This window comes from Thermobia domestica, chromosome 1 (assembly GCF_964235325.1).
Source record: "Thermobia domestica chromosome 1, izTheDome1.hap1.1, whole genome shotgun sequence".
NCBI classification, from domain to species: domain Eukaryota; kingdom Metazoa; phylum Arthropoda; class Insecta; order Zygentoma; family Lepismatidae; genus Thermobia; species Thermobia domestica.
In genome coordinates this window covers 62,524,023-62,542,372 of record NC_137454.1, presented here as the reverse complement: position 1 = coordinate 62,542,372, position 18,350 = coordinate 62,524,023, and the positions used below count along the sequence as shown (strand labels likewise).

At 35.8% G+C, this 18,350-nt stretch overlaps 1 protein-coding gene across 1 annotated transcript; it reads left to right on the top strand.

Annotated features, from left to right (window-relative positions):
* The first annotated feature begins 417 nt into the window (after positions 1-417).
* Positions 418-18,136, top strand: LOC145685417 (uncharacterized). Its single transcript, XM_081757813.1, has 4 exons — positions 418-573; positions 11,873-12,237; positions 14,454-14,903; positions 17,770-18,136. Exons 1-4 carry the CDS (start codon positions 550-552, stop codon positions 17,963-17,965), a joined length of 1,035 nt encoding a protein of 344 aa, XP_081613939.1. The 5' UTR covers positions 418-549; the 3' UTR covers positions 17,966-18,136.
* The last annotated feature ends 214 nt before the right edge of the window (positions 18,137-18,350 follow it).

Genomic DNA, 18,350 nt, shown 5'->3' with positions numbered 1-18,350 from the left:
TAAAAATCTTTCAGTTTTACGTCCCACACTTATGCTTTGTAAGCTAAAGAAGATGCAAACTCTCAGACCCTGGTATCAAACCAGGGACCCTTTGCACCAAAGCTAAGCGCTCTACTACTAGCCCACCGTGTCCCACATTAAATTTTCAAATATATCAGAACAGGTAAAAATATGTTATTCGACTTTTTTACTGAAACAAATTACATGTTGCACCATGGCATACACAAAAATAATTTGGCCGCATTTTCATATAGATCCAAAAAGCGTTTCCTAATTTGGCTAGAACTGCTTTCGTGTTGTAAGTTTTGTTTGTTTTGTCTCAGATAATTCCTTCCTGTTACAACAAACAAACATAAATAGACATCAACAGACAACGGAACAGGGCTTGATCCCAAGAAAGTTTTAAACAAAGGACCATGTAATAACTTCCTAAAAGGGTGAAAGTGTTTCTACCTCGCAACAGAAATAGCTTTTAATCTTGATTATGAAAGAGTATTTAAACAACAAACATTCAACTAGCAATACGTAGTTGGACTGTGAAGTGCAGCCATGAAGAGCTATCCAGTGTTGCAGGTAATATTTCAGGATTTTCAACTTTTTTTTTTTTTTTTTTTAATTTTATTATTCTTAAATTTGCAATTATTTGAGCTCACTGTTACTGAACTCACAAGCACAATTATCTATAAATTCTAAGAATTTACAAAAGCTTTGTTCTTTAATTATATAAGAATTGAATTTTTCCATTGAGCGTCCTTATGCAATACAGGGGTTATGAAGAACTGGACCTACTATTAACGTGGGATTCTAACTACGATCAGGACTTGAATCCGAGTGCACATACCATTGTACAAGATCTCCCTTCACAGTATAGGGTATTCCCCACCAAATTATTTCGCCTCCACTAGAGCTGGATTACAAGAACACGATCCGAACAAATACAAACAAATTGAATCGATGATTGAAGAAAGTATGTGAGTCAGGCACGTAGACAGGATTTCGTAATGGGGGAGTCCGTAACATGAAATACTGTGGTTATCACACCAGAGGATCGATCATTCTAAACTATTTTGCTGGCAACAGATACTATTGGTTCCTTTGGCCAGGATTTCGTAATGGGAGGGCGTGACATGAAATACTGTGGTAATTTCACCAGGGGCTTAATAAATCTAAACTACTTTACTGGCAACATATATTGGTTTGTTAGGGCAATAAAATGAGGATATGCTAGTAAGTATTTTAATAACAAACTATGAAGAAATCTCGAGTAAAAGAATATTAAAAAAAAAAATAAATTTTTTTACAATATCTACGTTCTATCTTCTGTTCATTCAAATATAACAATTTCCCTTTCATTATGACCTCAACTATTAAATATATTGTATATTTAATAATTGAGGTCATAATGAAAGGGAAATTGTTATATTTGAATGAACAGAAGAAAGAACGTAGATATTGTAACATTTTTTAAATGCTTTTTTTTATATTATTTTACTCGAGATATATATCCAACTAGCAGCGTTCACCCCGCTTCGCTGCGGTCACCCCGGAACGCAATAAACTTTGTTACTTAGATAATTTTTACTTTTTCGCTTTCAAGTGATATGATAAAAACCATAGAAGATTGCATTAAATGTTAACATTATATCGCCTGTCATTTATGTTAACCCGCCCCGCTTCGCTGCGGTCACCCCGGAAGTTTTCGCTTTCAAGTGATATGATAAAAACCATAGTAGATTGCAGTAAATGTTAACATTATATCGCCTGTCATTTATGTTAACCCGCCGAGTGACACGGTCATGCGGGTTGCATATAAATACGTTTATTTTTACCTATGATGAACTAACAAAGGATTTGTACGTTATGGACACTTGAATGGTCAATTATCTCAAGACACTGGTAATTAAAAATTAAAGTGATATGATAAAAACCATCTAGGGTCCAAATCCTAATAACCCCCCAAAAATAAAAGAAATTGGTTCAGCCGTATTAGCGTGATGAGGTAACAAAGGATTTGTGCGTTCTCTTTTATATATATAGACTAGCAGCGTTCACCCCGCTTCGCTGCGGTCACCCCGGAACGCAATAAACTTTGTTACTTAGATAATTTTTACTTTTTCGCTTTCAAGTGATATGATAAAAACCATAGAAGATTGCAGTAAATCTTAACATTATATCGCCTGTCATTTATGTTAACCCGCCCCGCTTCGCTGCGGTCATCCCGGTGCTGGCATATTGTAAAAGTGTCTGTAAAAATAAGCAAATCAATTAAAAAATTTTAAACAGAAGATTCAAGCTATTTTCCGCTGTATATCGCCTGTCATTTATGTTAACCCGCCGAGTGACACGGTCATGCGGGTTGCATATAAATACGTTTATTTTTACCTATGATGAACTAATAACAAAGGATTTGTACGTTATGGACACCTGAATGGTCAATTATCTCAAGACACTGGTAATTAAAAATTAAAGTGATATGATAAAAACCATCTAGGGTCCAAATCCTAATAACCCCCCAAAAATGAAAGAAATTGGTTCAGCCGTATTAGCGTGATGAGCGGACAAAAAATTGTACGTTCTCTTTTATATATATAGATAATGTCTTGTAAAATATTTTACAATATCTGTGTTCCTTCCTCTGTTGAATCAAATGTTAACAGAAATTACTTTCTACATGACTTTTTGTTTTTATTATTCCGTCAACTACTGTCTGTTCCAAATAACAAATTAAAGGAGCAGTAAAAAACTGTTTCTGAAATAACATGTTTGATACAGTAGAGAAACGATGATGAAAAATCATTTTTATTTTTAGATTTTTTATTTTTAACGCTCATTCTTCTTTTTCTCGTTTCTTTTTGTTTCATCTTTCCTTAATTTTTTTCATTTCTGGTTTCGAATGGGGGTCCGGAACACTGCCCCTTGGCAACGTGCCTATCTGAGTCCATTTTGAGTAGCTTTGAAATATTAAAGGAAAACAAGTTAAATCCAGAATCGCAGACCTTTTTTGCACTCAGTCTATAGTTTAATGTTGCGTTTACACCATTGTGACACCTTTGATACCTGTCATTTCTATACACAATCTTGCGTATACCTGTAGGGAATCGAAAATGTTTATAAACCAATTTTAGAAAAATAATGGAATTCGGGTCCTTTCTGTAATCATCGATTCAATTCAAATTAATGCAATGGAATAACTGATAAATACAGTGACGTAACTAAGAAGGGCAAACGGAGTTCGTGCCCCAGGCGCCAGATTGAGGGGGCGGGGACAAAACAAGTCAAATATTTATTTTCACTATAAGATAAAGAAATGAGTTTTAGGAAACTAAAAATCATAAATAAAAAAATAACCTCAGAAACTTAACACGACAACAACTTACCAACCTTAGGATCATGTCCATAGAGCATAAGTTAACTTCAAACCTATCTTTTGAGGACATTGCAAAAACCTTTGCAGCTGAAAGATCCCGCAATGTTAAATTTTAGTTCCAGTTTTTTTGTATTTTCATTTAACTTACATCGATTGAAGAGATTTGTAAAATGTTCGAGTATACCGATAATACTCGAGACAACAGCTTGTCTGTTTGTCATAATTAAATATTCTATTCTAAAGCAACAGAGTGTTGATTCATTCTACAGATATGCACATTCCGTAATAATTCTAAAGGCATTGCAATTTGCAGTTATTATGATAAGACTATAAGAATATGTCAAACATGCTACTCTCAGATTATTTGGCAGTCAAATACTAATTACTTTGGTGTTTTATTTTGTACTAAAAATTAAATTATGTACTGTAATTTTGAAATCAAGCTTTACAATTTGAAGAAAAAAAATGGAATAGGAGAATTACTGGAATTACTGTCGATAGAGTCGGGTGTAGTCGAGGAGCGTTTTGGTTTGGTTGGTCAGGGGGCAAGTTCTTGTCCTGGTCGACAACTATTATTAGCCTAGTTGTGTCGCTGGATGAGTATTGCACTGTGGTGGATAGGCCGTAGAAAAATGTCACAGATAGATTATTTACTTTGGAAGCTGAAGGACGAAACTTTGAGCCTTCGAAGTCGCACACCCAAAAATTTATGTGAGGGGGACCTAAAATTGAAAGATGTTTCTGGGTCTGGTGGGATCTTGTGTATATGTGATAAATTACAGTTGCCAGTAAATCAGTCATTGATATAATACCCTATGTGTCTATAATGACATACGAATTGAAATGAGATCTTTCAATTGAACGTCCCAAGGTTATGTCCTTTAGGCTAAGGTAGACAGATGATAAAGACAAGTGAACGATGATGACAGAATTAGTGGAATAGGAATGTCGGAGGAAACGAGAATACTAAAAAAAAAAACACGAACACCATCTTGTTCACCACGAACTTACTTGACCAGGGAATAAATCAGGGACCTCATGCACCAGAGGTAAGCGCTCTAAACTGAACCACCGTGCCCCCGACATAAGAATTAAGCCGAAGAAAATTTCTTCTTTTCAAAGTCAACGATCTGGCTTTTAACACTATAAGAAGTCAGAGCTTTATTTTGTTCGAAGAATATAAACTAATGTGTATAATTAAATATAGTAGAGTTCTCTTGTGGATAAACGGTTAGCGTATGCGCTTTTGACATGGGTAACTCGGGTTTGATTCCCAGTGGGAGCTCATGTGGTTCGGATTCCACGTTAAGCTGTAGGTCCACGTCTCATATAGCCTCGCTGCTGCAAGGAACGCTAAACTGAAAATCAATTCAATTCAACTAAATGCAATAGATATAATGAAGACATTCTTAATCTTAATTTTCAACTAATTTTTATGGGTCAACGCTTTTGAACTACAAACAGAGGAACCATCAGTGACGGTTCTAGAGTTGAGGGAAATCACATCGACAATGGTGGTAAAAATGCCTACATCCCCCGTCCCAAAAGCATCCCCGGGTTCTTCAGTAATATTTTACTTTAAATTTTGTCTTTAATTTCTGATATTAGGCATAATATTACAGGAACAATTTGCCATTGTATAATCATATATCCAGTTATGTCTTGCATACAGAATTATTTGACTTAACTTTAAATACTTTACCTAGCACTGAGAACTCAAGTTATTGGACAAGTGAAGAATAAAAGGAGATAGATGAAATAATCAAAGTAAATTACGAAATAATTACTAAAATGAGAATTTCGGTAGAAACGGCAGAACTCGGATTTAAAAAAAAAAAACGTAAACAACGTTGTCCATTAAAAACTCGCGTGAGAGCTCCTTCGTGGCTAAGCGGTTAGCGTACGGGCTTTGGCGTGAGAGACCCAGGTTCTATTCCCGACAGGAGCTTATGTGAATAGGATTCCACGTTAATCAGTAGGTTCACGTCTCACATAGCCTCGCTGCTGAACGGGACGTTAACCCTTTTTGGGATTTCCACTTTTTGAGGTAAATTTTAGACTTTCACTCAAACTGCTACTCCTTCCTTGCTATTTAACGTAGGATGATGTTCATACATCGTTTTGTTTTTCAGAATAAAGCATCCTTTCCAACGGTACCATATTGTACACAAAAACGGAAAAATCGGGGAAACCCAAGAGTTATTTCGATTTTTTTTTTCCCAAAATTTTTGCGACCCAATGGTCCAGGCCTGGGTTTAGGTAGGGATCTGAAAATCTCTTTAAAAATACGCTGTTATGTATACAATGCTTGTGCAAAATTTCAATCTGATATCTTTAAAACAAAGGGCAGATTTTTTTTTTTTTTTTGGAAAATCTGAAAGTGACCCATTTATATACACATACATACAGTACATATACATATATATTCTAAAAAAATCCTACAACATAACTATTTGGTCTAGGATCATAGTTCAAACGTCATTTCTTCAGTATAACACACCCTTTCTAAGGGTACTACCCACATGTCCGTATCATACACCTGAACCCAGAAATTTAAAAAAAAAACTGATTTTTTTTTTATTCTGAAATACCACCCCTCCGAATATTTGTGTCCCTTGGGTCCGGGCCCGGGTTCACTTAGGAATCTAAAAAAAATAATAATAATTGAGAAATACTAAGAGTTGCACACAATCCGTATGCAAAACTTCAATCTGATCTTGAAAACTAAGGGCGGTAAAAATTTTGAAATTTGCTTTTTTAAGAAAAAAAGAAAAGTCATACTCCTCCGCCCCCACTTCACGCCGCCAAGTTGACCATCTGGCTCCAAAACGCATCTGGGGTGATCTTTGGTCCATGCTTGACTTCACTACTACTACTACTACTACTACTAATAATAATAATAATAATAATAATAATAATAATAATAATAATAATAATAATAATAATAATAATAATAATAATAATAATAATAATGAACGGGTTCAATACCTGTTATATCAGCTTAATAAGCGTTTAAACACATTACTCTATGGAAAAGATTCGTACCAAAAATTCCCAAAGGGTTAAACTCAAGATGAACTCAATAAATTCACGTGGGCAGGGATCAAACCAGGAATCTCTCTCATCAGAGATGAGCGTTGTACCATTAAGCCACCGTGCCCCTCTCTCAATCGATTCTGGAAAGAATTATTACCCCTTAACATACGTACTTAAGAGTGTAATTTGAAACCGATAAAAACTAAATAATAGGGAATAGTTAACTAGCTATGTTCCTTGTATATTTATAGTTATTTACTTCTTAAAGAAAAATACGATAATATTTTCCCGATGCCTTGAAAGAAGTATACATTTAATTTCGATAGTTTCTAAAACAAATTATTCATTCAACTATCCATTTTCAGCACCAAGATGTGGACCAACTGATTAACGTAGTATCCCATTACGAACTCTAGTATTCCATTACGAGAACGTGCTTGCAAACAATATATCCCGGAGAAGCTTCAAAATATACATGGAGTTCATGAAATATACAAATCTAACGACGACTGAATTTACTGAACCGTCCGAAATGAGTGTTGTCCGCCTTAAACCTATCCTACATGTCTTGACAAATTGACTGTTCTCTGCTTATTTTATAATTATTTATTTGAATCCAATAATCTAACACTTATATGTGTCTGTGGCTTCGCATGTTTGGAAAAAAAATGAAATGAAATCTTTCAGTTTTACGTCCCACGATTATGCCGGTTAGGCTAAAGGAGACTCTGATTATTAGAAATGAATGAAATTGTGGAATAAATAAAGTGGGAGGAAACGGGAGAACCCCGAGAAAACCCACGAGCACGATGTTTGTCTACCACAAAGTCCACACGGCGTGAGCTGGGATCGAACCAGGGTTCCCAAGCACCGGAGTTTGCATGTTTGGTTTCACGTTAACATTTCAATGGTAAATTAACTTAAAATATAGTCAAAAATATTCATTCATTCCCTAAATGCTAGCAAAATAAATAAAAATAAAAATAAAATAATCAGGTATTGTCAAATTTCAAAATTGTATAGAACATTAATAAGTTTTAATTTTTTCCCCCTTCATATTGAATATGAGCGTGGTAAACACAATGATTCCGTTCTTCACGTTGATTAGATTCCTATTATAATAATATTAGTAAGTAGTTGTTATTTCCACCAAGCTTTCAGGTCGTCTATAAAACGCCTGGACGCCAGCGACACCTTGCGACAGGCAGTGTCATGCGTTTATAACAAGGCTTAAAAAATCTCAATATTTTCGCCGAAATATTTATGCAGTCCATGGCTCTTAAATGTTTTGAGGTATCCACACTAGCGTCATTTGTAGACAGCGGCACAAATCTATCTTCAGCATTGGGAAGGGGGTCAGTTAAGATCGTCCTCATAATTTTTCTTTCTTTTTTAAGTGATGTTCAAAATATTTGCGAAGTTGAAAAACAATGCTGTGGAGGATGAGGTGAGCAGAGTTGTCTTCAACATTGGGAGGTGGGTAGATTTGAGGCTTATTCTGGAAGGACATCAATTACATCTCACTTTCATTTGTGAGCTCCCTCATGGCTAAACGGTTAGCGTGCGCGCCTTTGGCGTGGGAGACCCGGGTTCGATTCCCAGCAGGAGCTCATGTTCGGATTCAACGTTAATCAGTAGGATTATTATGTCCACGTCTCATATAGCCTTGCTGCTGAGAGGGACGCTAAACTAAAATCAACTCAACTCAACTCACTTTCATTTGTAGCAATCGGACACAAATCATCACATTTCTCCCCAAAAAACACATTTCAAATCGGATTATTGGGCGGACAGTCCTCCCAGTTCCAAGATTGGAGGGGACATGTCCCCCTCATCCCCCCGAGATTTGCACCAGTGTTTATATACTTACATATTTTTGCATTATAAATAGGATTATTATGTCACCTTTTAAACTACCCATGAAACACAAATGACATCAATATAAGTTTGGTATATAAAAATATCAATTGATATTATTATATACCAAACCTATATTGATGCCATTTGTGTTTCATATATATATATATATATATATATATATATATATATATATATATATATATATATATATATATATATATATATATATATATATATATATATATATATATATATATATATATATATATATGCGACGGTATGCTGTGGAATGCCTCTGGTGTTTTAGTGATCAAGACATACCGTCACGAGAGAGTAGATGCTAAATACCTTTAATAAATTCATTTTTATACATAGTATTTGACTCATAGCTTTGCACGTAAAAATATATTATTTCTTATGTATAAATAATTTCTAAGTTGTTAACACCGACATTTTTAAAATCTTTTTCCTAACTTTTCTTTCTAAAATGAGGTGTCTTCAAAGCAGTTCATCTAGTTTTTATTTTGATGTGCCACATTGAATCTTTTTTTCGTATGTATATGTGTGTCGTCTTGTTTTAATTCATATAAATGTCGTGTTTTGAGCATGAGCGGATTTAGGGGTTGTCTGCTATGGGGGCGATTCTTCCTGGGGTTTGGAATACCCCTCAGTCGAGTGGAGTCCAGGAACTTTCCCGCAGGAAATTGTTAATATAAAAACTAGGTTTTAGAGCATTTTCGTGTAAAATTCTCTATAATACAACATACGGGGATATTTTTAATTTCCTTTTTCAGAAAGTTGTTGGCGAGGGATCAGTCTCTCCATGTCCCCCTTCCCCCGTAACTAAAGAGAAGCTCTTCAGTGGTTTTCAATCTTTATGTAAATAAAATGCAATCTTTTAGGCAACATACCCTCACTGTATTTCAACATTTAGATAACCGGTATGTCGACTTAAAATTGTAATAAAACACACCGCCTCTGCTTTTTTCCCACTTCCAACACTGTATATATAAGAAAATAAATCGATCCATTAAAAAAATATCGATCCATTCATGAATCAAATTGAGTTCTATTAAAGAACAAAGTATTGTCCATTTTAATGCAACAAAGCTTTCTTTTAACGTATTTCCAGTTTCTTTCGTCAGTAACTGTAACTCATGTAAACTCTGGAACAGATACCCGCTTACCTGTAGTATGTGCGTCATCGTTAGGAATATCTGAGTCACTGTTAAGAGTTTTGCGTTATTGTTAGAATCATGTATGTCGGTTTTAGGGGAAAATAAACGATAATATATAGCAACGATGTGTGCTACTTAGTAGGGTATATTTTTCATGTACATAAACATTATATATAGCACCATTCTACAGGTCAAAACAAAGCGAAAAAGTTATATGGTGGTATACTCCACAATGGAAAATCAAAATTTCACTATGTGGCAACGTTGCAGGTTAACTTGGAATCCATCAAGCAGTTACATCGATTGCTGCACTAATAAGCGATGCTAGTGTCAATTTATATTGATTTTAACTGGTAAAGTAGAGCGTCGATTATCCGAAGTAATTGGGGGACATGGGTGTTCGGGAAACTGGTGTGTTCGGATAATCGAACTGTACTGTACTGCACTGTACTGGACTGTACTTCTACAGCCAGTGCCAAACTGACAGAAGTGTGCTGATTGTTGAAACACAGCGACTGGCGGCTTGGCCGGTCAGCAGCGCCTTATGAAGGCCCCATTAGAAGCAATGTTCCGCTAACGGTGGCTCAGTGCGGCGACTACTGTGGGAAACTTGGTTTGGGAGTGAGGGGGATGATGGACGGTAGGGTGGGAGAGTAACAGGTGCGAGCGAGTACATAGTTCGGTTAAGCGGTCATTCGGTTGACCGACGTTCGGATAATCGACGCTCTACTGTATCTGGAAAGAATTGATGTAACTATTTGATGGATTGGTAGGGCTACACAATAGTTCTTCATTTGCGACGTTGCTACATAGTGCACTTTGCGTCTCCAGACGAGGACTCAAAAGGTATACAAATATACAATCTTATGTCGTATTCGCTGTGACACCACACTGCATCATATCGTTCTTAATACTCTTCCCACTTCTTCTTTGGTCGGCTTCGGACTCCTTTCCCACTCACTTATTTAGCATCTACTCAGTGAACTACGTATTTCAAAAGGTTTTCTTCTCACATGCTCAAATCATCTCAATCTATTTTCTTGCAGTTTTTCTACTACTGATCTCATCTTTACTGTTCTCCGGATCATTTCTTTCTTAATTTTGTCCTTCCGTGTCACTCCACACATCTACATCTCCGCAACATGCAACTTCTGTTCCTCTTTCTTCATCATCGTCCAACATTCCGCTCCGTGTAATAAGGCACGTCTCATTACTGTTTTGTAAACTTTCCTTTAAGGCGTATTGGTACCCTGCGGTCACACAACACTCCTGTCGCTTCTCTCCATTTCGTCCAACCGCTGCTAATTCTGCTGTTTACATATTCTTCTATTCCTGCATTTTCCTGCAGAGTTGATCCCAAGTACTTGAGTTTCTTCATCATTACCACCTCTTTTTCGTCCAGTGGGAGGCCCGGGTTCGATTTCCGGCGGCTCATGTGGTTCGGATTCCACATTAATCAATAGGTCCACGTCTCGTATAGCCTCGCTGCTGAAAAGGGACGTAAAACTAAAAAAAAACAATCAATCTTTTTCGTCCAGACGTATTATAGTTTGTAATCAAATATTTTTTATAAACATATTCTTTCCGTGAGAAAATTGGGGATTTCAGCCAGTCGTCAATAATATATTACTACTATTGAACAGGTTTAGTAAGTAATAACCAACCTTTTGTCCAGGTGAAAAGTTATTAAAAAAAGAAAACAGTCAAGTTAACTTCATTTGGAGTTATAAATGAATACAGTTGAGTACATAAAATTGAAAACAATTGGCTTTTCTACTTTGTTTCAGATATGGTGGGTTAATGACTTACATTTACGTTAGATTGTATCCTAACAACATACAGCCTTACTCAAGCCTTCAATGCTAAAATTGTAGGCTTGCACAACCTTACATTTACAGGAGTTTACCACAGGTTTGTCATTGCAAACTTGCTAGTTCCTCGATTGCAAGCTTGTTTCAGACTTGCCTGTGCTTGTTTACTGGGTATCCTTTAGCCTAAAGGTCAAAATAGATCGATTTTAAAACTATGATTTTATTTTGTCCCGAAGAATGTGAAAACAAAGCAATGATCTTAATTTAAGGTGATTTATTGGAATGTCCCAAATATGATTACGAGAAACAAAAGAACATCGTCCAAGATTAACGACATGCTGAACTGAATGTAAGATTTCCTAGTACGTAGCAAATACGCTATCCTTCGTACACTCGTGCTATACCGTAGTGTTTTGTACTGGAGAATGAACCCAATATGTAATGAATTTCAATTGAACTGAGTTAGTTTGCTTCTAAAAATGTTTTGATATTATCGTAAATAGGGAGGTTCGTAACGAGCCGCGTTTTTTTTTCTACTTATCATTGCGAATGATGTCGTGTGAGTTGCATACATGAAATTTTATGAATAATATCCTTTCTTCTTCTTCTTCTTCTTTCAGATTCTAGCCATAGCCGCTTCATCTTTGGCTGTGCATATACCAGACAAACTTGTATTTCAAACCATCTCGTCTCGTCCATTGAGCGATGTATTTAGTGGAAGCACTCCTCTACACCACTCAACACCTCCAACCACGCTACCTCCTCTTCACAGAATACAGCAACAGCGTCAGCATCAACAACCAACTCCAGTTTCTGTAACTGTACATGGCCACAACGGAGACGATGGCAGAAGTGGAACAACTCCAACTATATTGCTTCATCGGAGCACAGCAGTGCCATCTAGACCTATAACTCCACCTAGAAGCCAAATACCACAGAGAAGCCCACCTGAAACACATGATATAATAGACGAAGAAGAAGAAAAGTGAGTAGCGTAGAGTTAAGTTTTAGTTATAGAGAATAATAAGTTAGTTTATGTTTATAATATATGCCTACTGCAGAAGTAAGAGTCTCAAAATGCTTTGTAATTGTAAGTAAGTTGATAGAGTGCTCATCAAATTTGTAGCGAAGAAATAGGCGAAAATACAAGATGACAGGATGAACACCATATCCCTCCTGTAGCTCTTGCATACTATATACCGGTAGTCTATTACGCTGGATTAAAATTGTTTGCAAATTTCTCACCGGTAATTGTGAAACAATTCTCCCCTTTCGTCTGGAAGCTGACAGATGGACGCGCTTCTATGCTTCTTTGGCCAACGCATTCACCTGATCTCTTGCTTATTAAACAGGTCTGATCCATATTCTCATAACGGTTCTCAGACTAGAAATTCATCGTGACTATAGCAGAAGAACTTTTGTATATGGATCAGGCTTGAGAAATTGCATCCAATACCTCTGTTTCCCTCCATGACACTGCGCAGAAGCATTTTCTGATGTCCATGACGTCTATACGCATTACCAGAACATAGCCTTTATGTCTGTTATGCTCCTGAAATGTGACCGCATATCACAGTACTGCTTCATTTGTACTTGCACCATAATCCATACCTTGTACCATATATCCTTCCACTGAACTTGGTATTACTAACTCTTTCTTTTTGTAGGGCAGCAATTACTCAAGGACAGTACTGTAATAGAAGTTAGGAAATTAAGATATCCAAAATATTTGGTTATATTATAAAGACAGTGGCGTGGCTTGGTTTTCTTCTTCGAGTAACTTGTTATTTCTCATGCATTATTCTGAACACTTACTTCATTATTCTTAATATTCTACTTTACTTTTAAATTATTATTTCATTATCTATATTAATCAATTGTTGTGTTTACTCATGGGAAGCGGCGCTTTCACAACTTCCATCATATATCATATATAAATCCCTTTCCACCTTACGAAAATATTAATCTAAATACAAGATGGGCGAATACACGAACAGAAAGAGCAAATATATAATGGACATTTTGGTGAACCAAACTCATCATACAGTAAATTAAATACTTAGTTTAACATTCCACGGGTATGCCGTTAGGCTCAAGAAAACGAATGATTTAAGAAAGTAAACGATTATGAAAGAATTGATAGAACAATAATGTAGAAGGAAAGGGAAAACCCCGAGAAAGCCCATGGACACGGTCTACTACAAATTCACATGATCTGGGATCAAACAAAAGACATCTCACACCAGAGGTGACAGCTCTACCACTAAGCCACCGTGTGCTTTGCGATGCATCAACTCTGCGCTCTGTTTTTATAATTTTGCTGTATGATTGAAACATTGTGAAGTCAGTTGAAAACGTCAATGTAAATGCATGGCAATGGTTTAGATTCAATCAGCACATTCTAGTATAATTCTATTGTATATTTTACGGCCGGTCAGTCTTCATAATGATTTGATCAGAGTTCTAGATATAGTATAAATAGTTGTTGAAAGTTTGATCAAAGACAATTTCAACCAACAATGACAGGGTAATCCCCACACCGTTTTATGGTATACTCACATGTAGCACATGTCCACACGAAGTTCTTTGGACATCCCTACAAGTCATACTTTTTCCGAATATTCAGGCTCACAGCAGAACCTTTAAGGACAATGGAAAAATCCACAAGATTAACCTTAAATTTCAATTGGATGTGCCTATTACACAATAATATTCGGATATCCGAAAGTAGTCCTGCAATTGTCAGGGAAGATTAAGGAATTACTCCCAATTGAATCATTTACAAATTCCCGTATCCAGGGGATATGAGAATTTTTCATTAGTGTAACTTTCTTCACCAGCCACCTCTGGTAGGCCTACAAAGGTTAATGGTTGGCATCCTCGGAATTGGTGGTTGTAAAATAAAGATGAAAAATCCGTTGTCTCGACGTAATTTAAAGTATCGTATGTTGGCCAGTCAACAATTTGCCTTCATTTATCCAATAGTTTCGACCTCGCACTTGCAGTTGCAATGTTACTTCTTTCGTAGGGGCTTCGTTGGCAAGTGCTCGGCAAAGTAGTCAATTGTAACTTAGGACCAACGTTGGCAGTTAGTTAGCTTACCATTTTCCGCTGGAAGGCCTACTGTTTGTGTGCTATTAGGGTGGTTTTAACATATAATAGAAGAAGAAGTAAGGAAGTTTTTCTTTTTTCTTGTTCTAGTATTCCTCCCGCTGCACTCCATCGACAGCAACAACCTCATTTCGAACCTCCACACTCTCCCGCTGAACTCCATCGACAGCAACAACCTCATTTCGAACCTACACACCCAGTTCCAGAGGTTCAACGGGAAACGTCTCCAACCATCCGAGTGCCTCCTCCATCAGAGACAGGAAGAAGACCAGGAGTGATTCGACGGATCACTGGTCCCACTCGTAATCCTCTTCAGACGGAAGACAATAGACAGAGGATTGAAGACGAGTTACGACATCAAGCAGAGAGTGCTCGTTATGCTTTTGCCTCTGCCGTCAATGACGGCATCTTCGATCACTCACATGTGAGGCAAGAGGTACGTGAGGGGCTGAAAACCACCGGCATGTATGCCTTCTCCGATGGATACGTGAGGCGCACTGTTCATTACGTTGCAGATGAAAATGGTTACCGTGTTATCAAGTAAGTATCACTTTTGCAGTTTTTCTTTTTATCTTGTTCAAGCACTTTTTTCTTGTATCTTTGTAGCTTTTTAGAACTCCTTCACGGCTAAATAGTTATCATTGTTGTCAGTATCATACACAACGTGGGTTTAAACTCCCCTTGAGCAAGCTATTTTGGAAAAATAAACATATATATGTTAAATCACGTTGTCCTAATAGGAAATTAAATTGAATATTTGAATCCCACTTTACAAAATTTTGTGTACTCCAGTGTGGGATATTTGGTTTTGGATCCCGGTGGGAGCTCATCAAAGCTAGTTCACTTCTCATAAGGCTTCGTGCTGGAAAGGAAAGTTAAACTCCAAACAAATAAATCAAATTTATATTTTCCACAGCCTAATTTTATTTGCTTTTCACTACTTTTTATGTAGTGACTCAGTATGTAACGGTATACATTTAGATTTCATGAACTTCTAAACAGTGTAACATTTGGAAGGAGGTGTTGTGTACTCTCCGTATGTTTATATCATAGTTTAGAGATTGCATTCTGCTGCGCTAAGACTTTTGGAAACTAATCACGAAAGAATTTCATAATTTTTATAAAATATTAAAAAAATGAAAAGAAAAGAAAATACCTTATATTTTAGCACTACAACATAGACTATTTATAAAATACGTGTTCAAACAGAATTAATTTTACTTTAAAACAGAAAAGAAACAAAGAAAGAAAGAAAGATCAAGGCTAAAAAAAATCTGATTTTCATTTTAGAAAAGCTAAAAGTTTCAAAATCAACTAATCCCTATTCTGAACTTGTAAAATGAGGCTCATTGCAGTGTCGTGAGATCAATCAGGACTGAATAGAGATTTTGAATAATTACAAGATTTTCATTGTTTCCGACCCAGAAAGACAGAAATAATGGCGATGGTAGGCGATGTGTTGACCAAACATAAGTTAAGAAGTAGCCATCTGGCTGGCCACAGCCCTTAGTCGTTCCTTTGATTCCAGAAGTTTTTACTTTTTAAATAAAGTATACAGTATAAGTACGTACTTCAGATAATAGGTAGGGTTATGATTATCATCATCATGATTTTCCCGTAACAATTCAAAATTCAATTTTTGAATTTCCAACTACTTAGAATTTATGCATCATTATTGTTAGTGCACCATTTAATGCATTTAAAACTAAGTGGGGCATACGTTATGTTATACGATGGTATTAGATGTATTTGCATCAAATTGATGCAAATGTACGATGGTTATGGTATTAGATGTATTTGCATCAAATTGATGCATTTTTTTGCATTTTCTAAATTAATAGTAGCAGACCTACAGTAATATAGTCGTTATAGCGTTTATCTGCCTCAGGGGCGTCATTTAGGGGGGCAGGGAGGGGCATTTGCCCCCCCTGAGTTTGAAATTTATATAGATTTTATCAATACAATAGTAGTAAGTCAGTGAAAAACGCGAAATTTTACTTATATCAAGGGGTCTTGCCCCCCCCCCCCCAAAGCCAAATCTGAAATGACGCTACTGATCTGCCTACTGGGGAGCCCGATTTCAGTCTTCGGTGGGAAAGTTTTATCTTTCTTCTTTCATTCCAATGTGATTCTGAAGTTCAGTAAGCCTCTTTAAATTAAGTACCTGGAGCAAATCTGGGAAGTAAAAGGGAGTCGCCTACATCACTTTCACGAGTGTCAAAGTCGATTAAGTGTAGAGTCTTTGCCTGCAAACACACCTCTTGAGCTATTATGGCCTGCGTCATTTATTTTTAATTATAGTAGTAAATTCTATTATAATATATTGTATATAATATAATATATTATTTATTCTGCATGTAATGAAAAGAAAATATTCAATCAACAAAACATTTTATTTATTTTATTATTTACTAGCAATAAGCACCCATCGTTGCCGGGTTTCAATTCAGAATCAAGTTAAAGGAGAGGAAGAAGAATACCCTTATTCTTCTAAATGCCCTCATATTTATCCTTTGTTATTATGTAAACTGGTATAACAAATACATACTGTTGGTTGCATAAGATAAGGTGTTTTTTGAAATCGCAAGCAGACAGCAGAGTGAATACATTTTCACATACATGTTGACTCTCTGCAAATACCCCCGAGCTGAAAATAAATAAATAAATAAAAAAGATTCGTACTCAATAACATTTTTATAACATCCAACGATTATGCATTAAGGTTAAGAGTGATGGTAAAATGAGATGAATGATAATGGTGGAATTACAGAAGTTTGAAGAAATGGGAGAACCCCGAGAAAATCCCCGTACACGGTATTTGTCCACCACTAATCCTAATTGGCGGCAGCTAAGATCTATATATGTAAATTATATATATATATATATATATATATATATATATATATATATATATATATATATATATATATATATATATATATATATATATTAAAGATTTTGTTTACAATATTTGATTTCCGAAGGGAACTTATATGTTTCAGATTCCACGTTCAGCTGTAGGTTTCTGTCTCATATAGCATTGATGCTGGAAAAGGACTTATCTATATTTCAAAGATGATTCTTTCTCGCGATTATCTTCTTTTGTTCCTTTAATTCAGCATCGCATGAGCCACGAACCTGCAGTTAAGCATGTTATATGTGTGAATTACATTTTAACCACTCGAATGAAACCTGTCGTTCATCGAACGAAGTTGGCCACCTTAACTGCTAATAATGAGAGAACTCAGTGTCGATATTAGAATAACTTAATATTGTTTAATATTAGAATAACTTAATATATCATAGATTACAAATAAGTTTTGACTAATACGTAGTAATTGAGTAGATAAAACCTTTAAAATAGTTAAGTTTTGCATAAAACCATTCACTTCTTTACTGCTTCTAGGGAGGAAGTTGAACCTATTGGTGTTGGCCCCAGTGTGAACGTGGATGGAAGAGCAGATGTAAGGACAAGCATTGAAGGAATTGAGAATAACTATTCGATCAAAGGTGACGACATAACCGCCATCAGAAAATTTAAAGAGTTAGACAGAGAAGACAGGAATAACTTTGGGACATCTACCAACAGAAGAAGACTTTAAAAGTATTCATTTAAGAATAAATTATATTTTTCCCCCTGAAGTACCAAGTGAAACTACGTAAAAGAGTTGAAAGGGACTATTTGAAGAATATAATGTAGTTCATAATCCGCGTTACTTAGAGTGGAATTTATAAATAAAAACAATATTAAATAAAATAGTCATTAAAAATAATGTTACTTTTAATCAAACCATACAAGAGTACACATCCAAATTCTTTAGATTGGTACATTGATTTCAAATTTCAATGTAGTTTTGTTATGGTTTAAGAAGCACACTGAGAAAAAAATATGTGTGGCGTACGTAAAACCGTATGTTACATTTGTAAATCCTGTAGTTTTTGGACTTAACGTACAGCAAACGTATAACTGAAAACACATGTTTTATA

Excerpts from the sequence above, each read along its gene's own strand:
- LOC145685417 (XM_081757813.1), top strand. The coding sequence starts at position 550 with ATGAAGAGCTATCCAGTGTTGCAG. Across the intron at positions 12,238-14,453 it reads ATAGACGAAGAAGAAGAAAA|TATTCCTCCCGCTGCACTCC; the intron begins GTGAGTAGCGTA and ends TTCTTGTTCTAG. Across the intron at positions 14,904-17,769 it reads AATGGTTACCGTGTTATCAA|GGAGGAAGTTGAACCTATTG; the intron begins GTAAGTATCACT and ends TACTGCTTCTAG.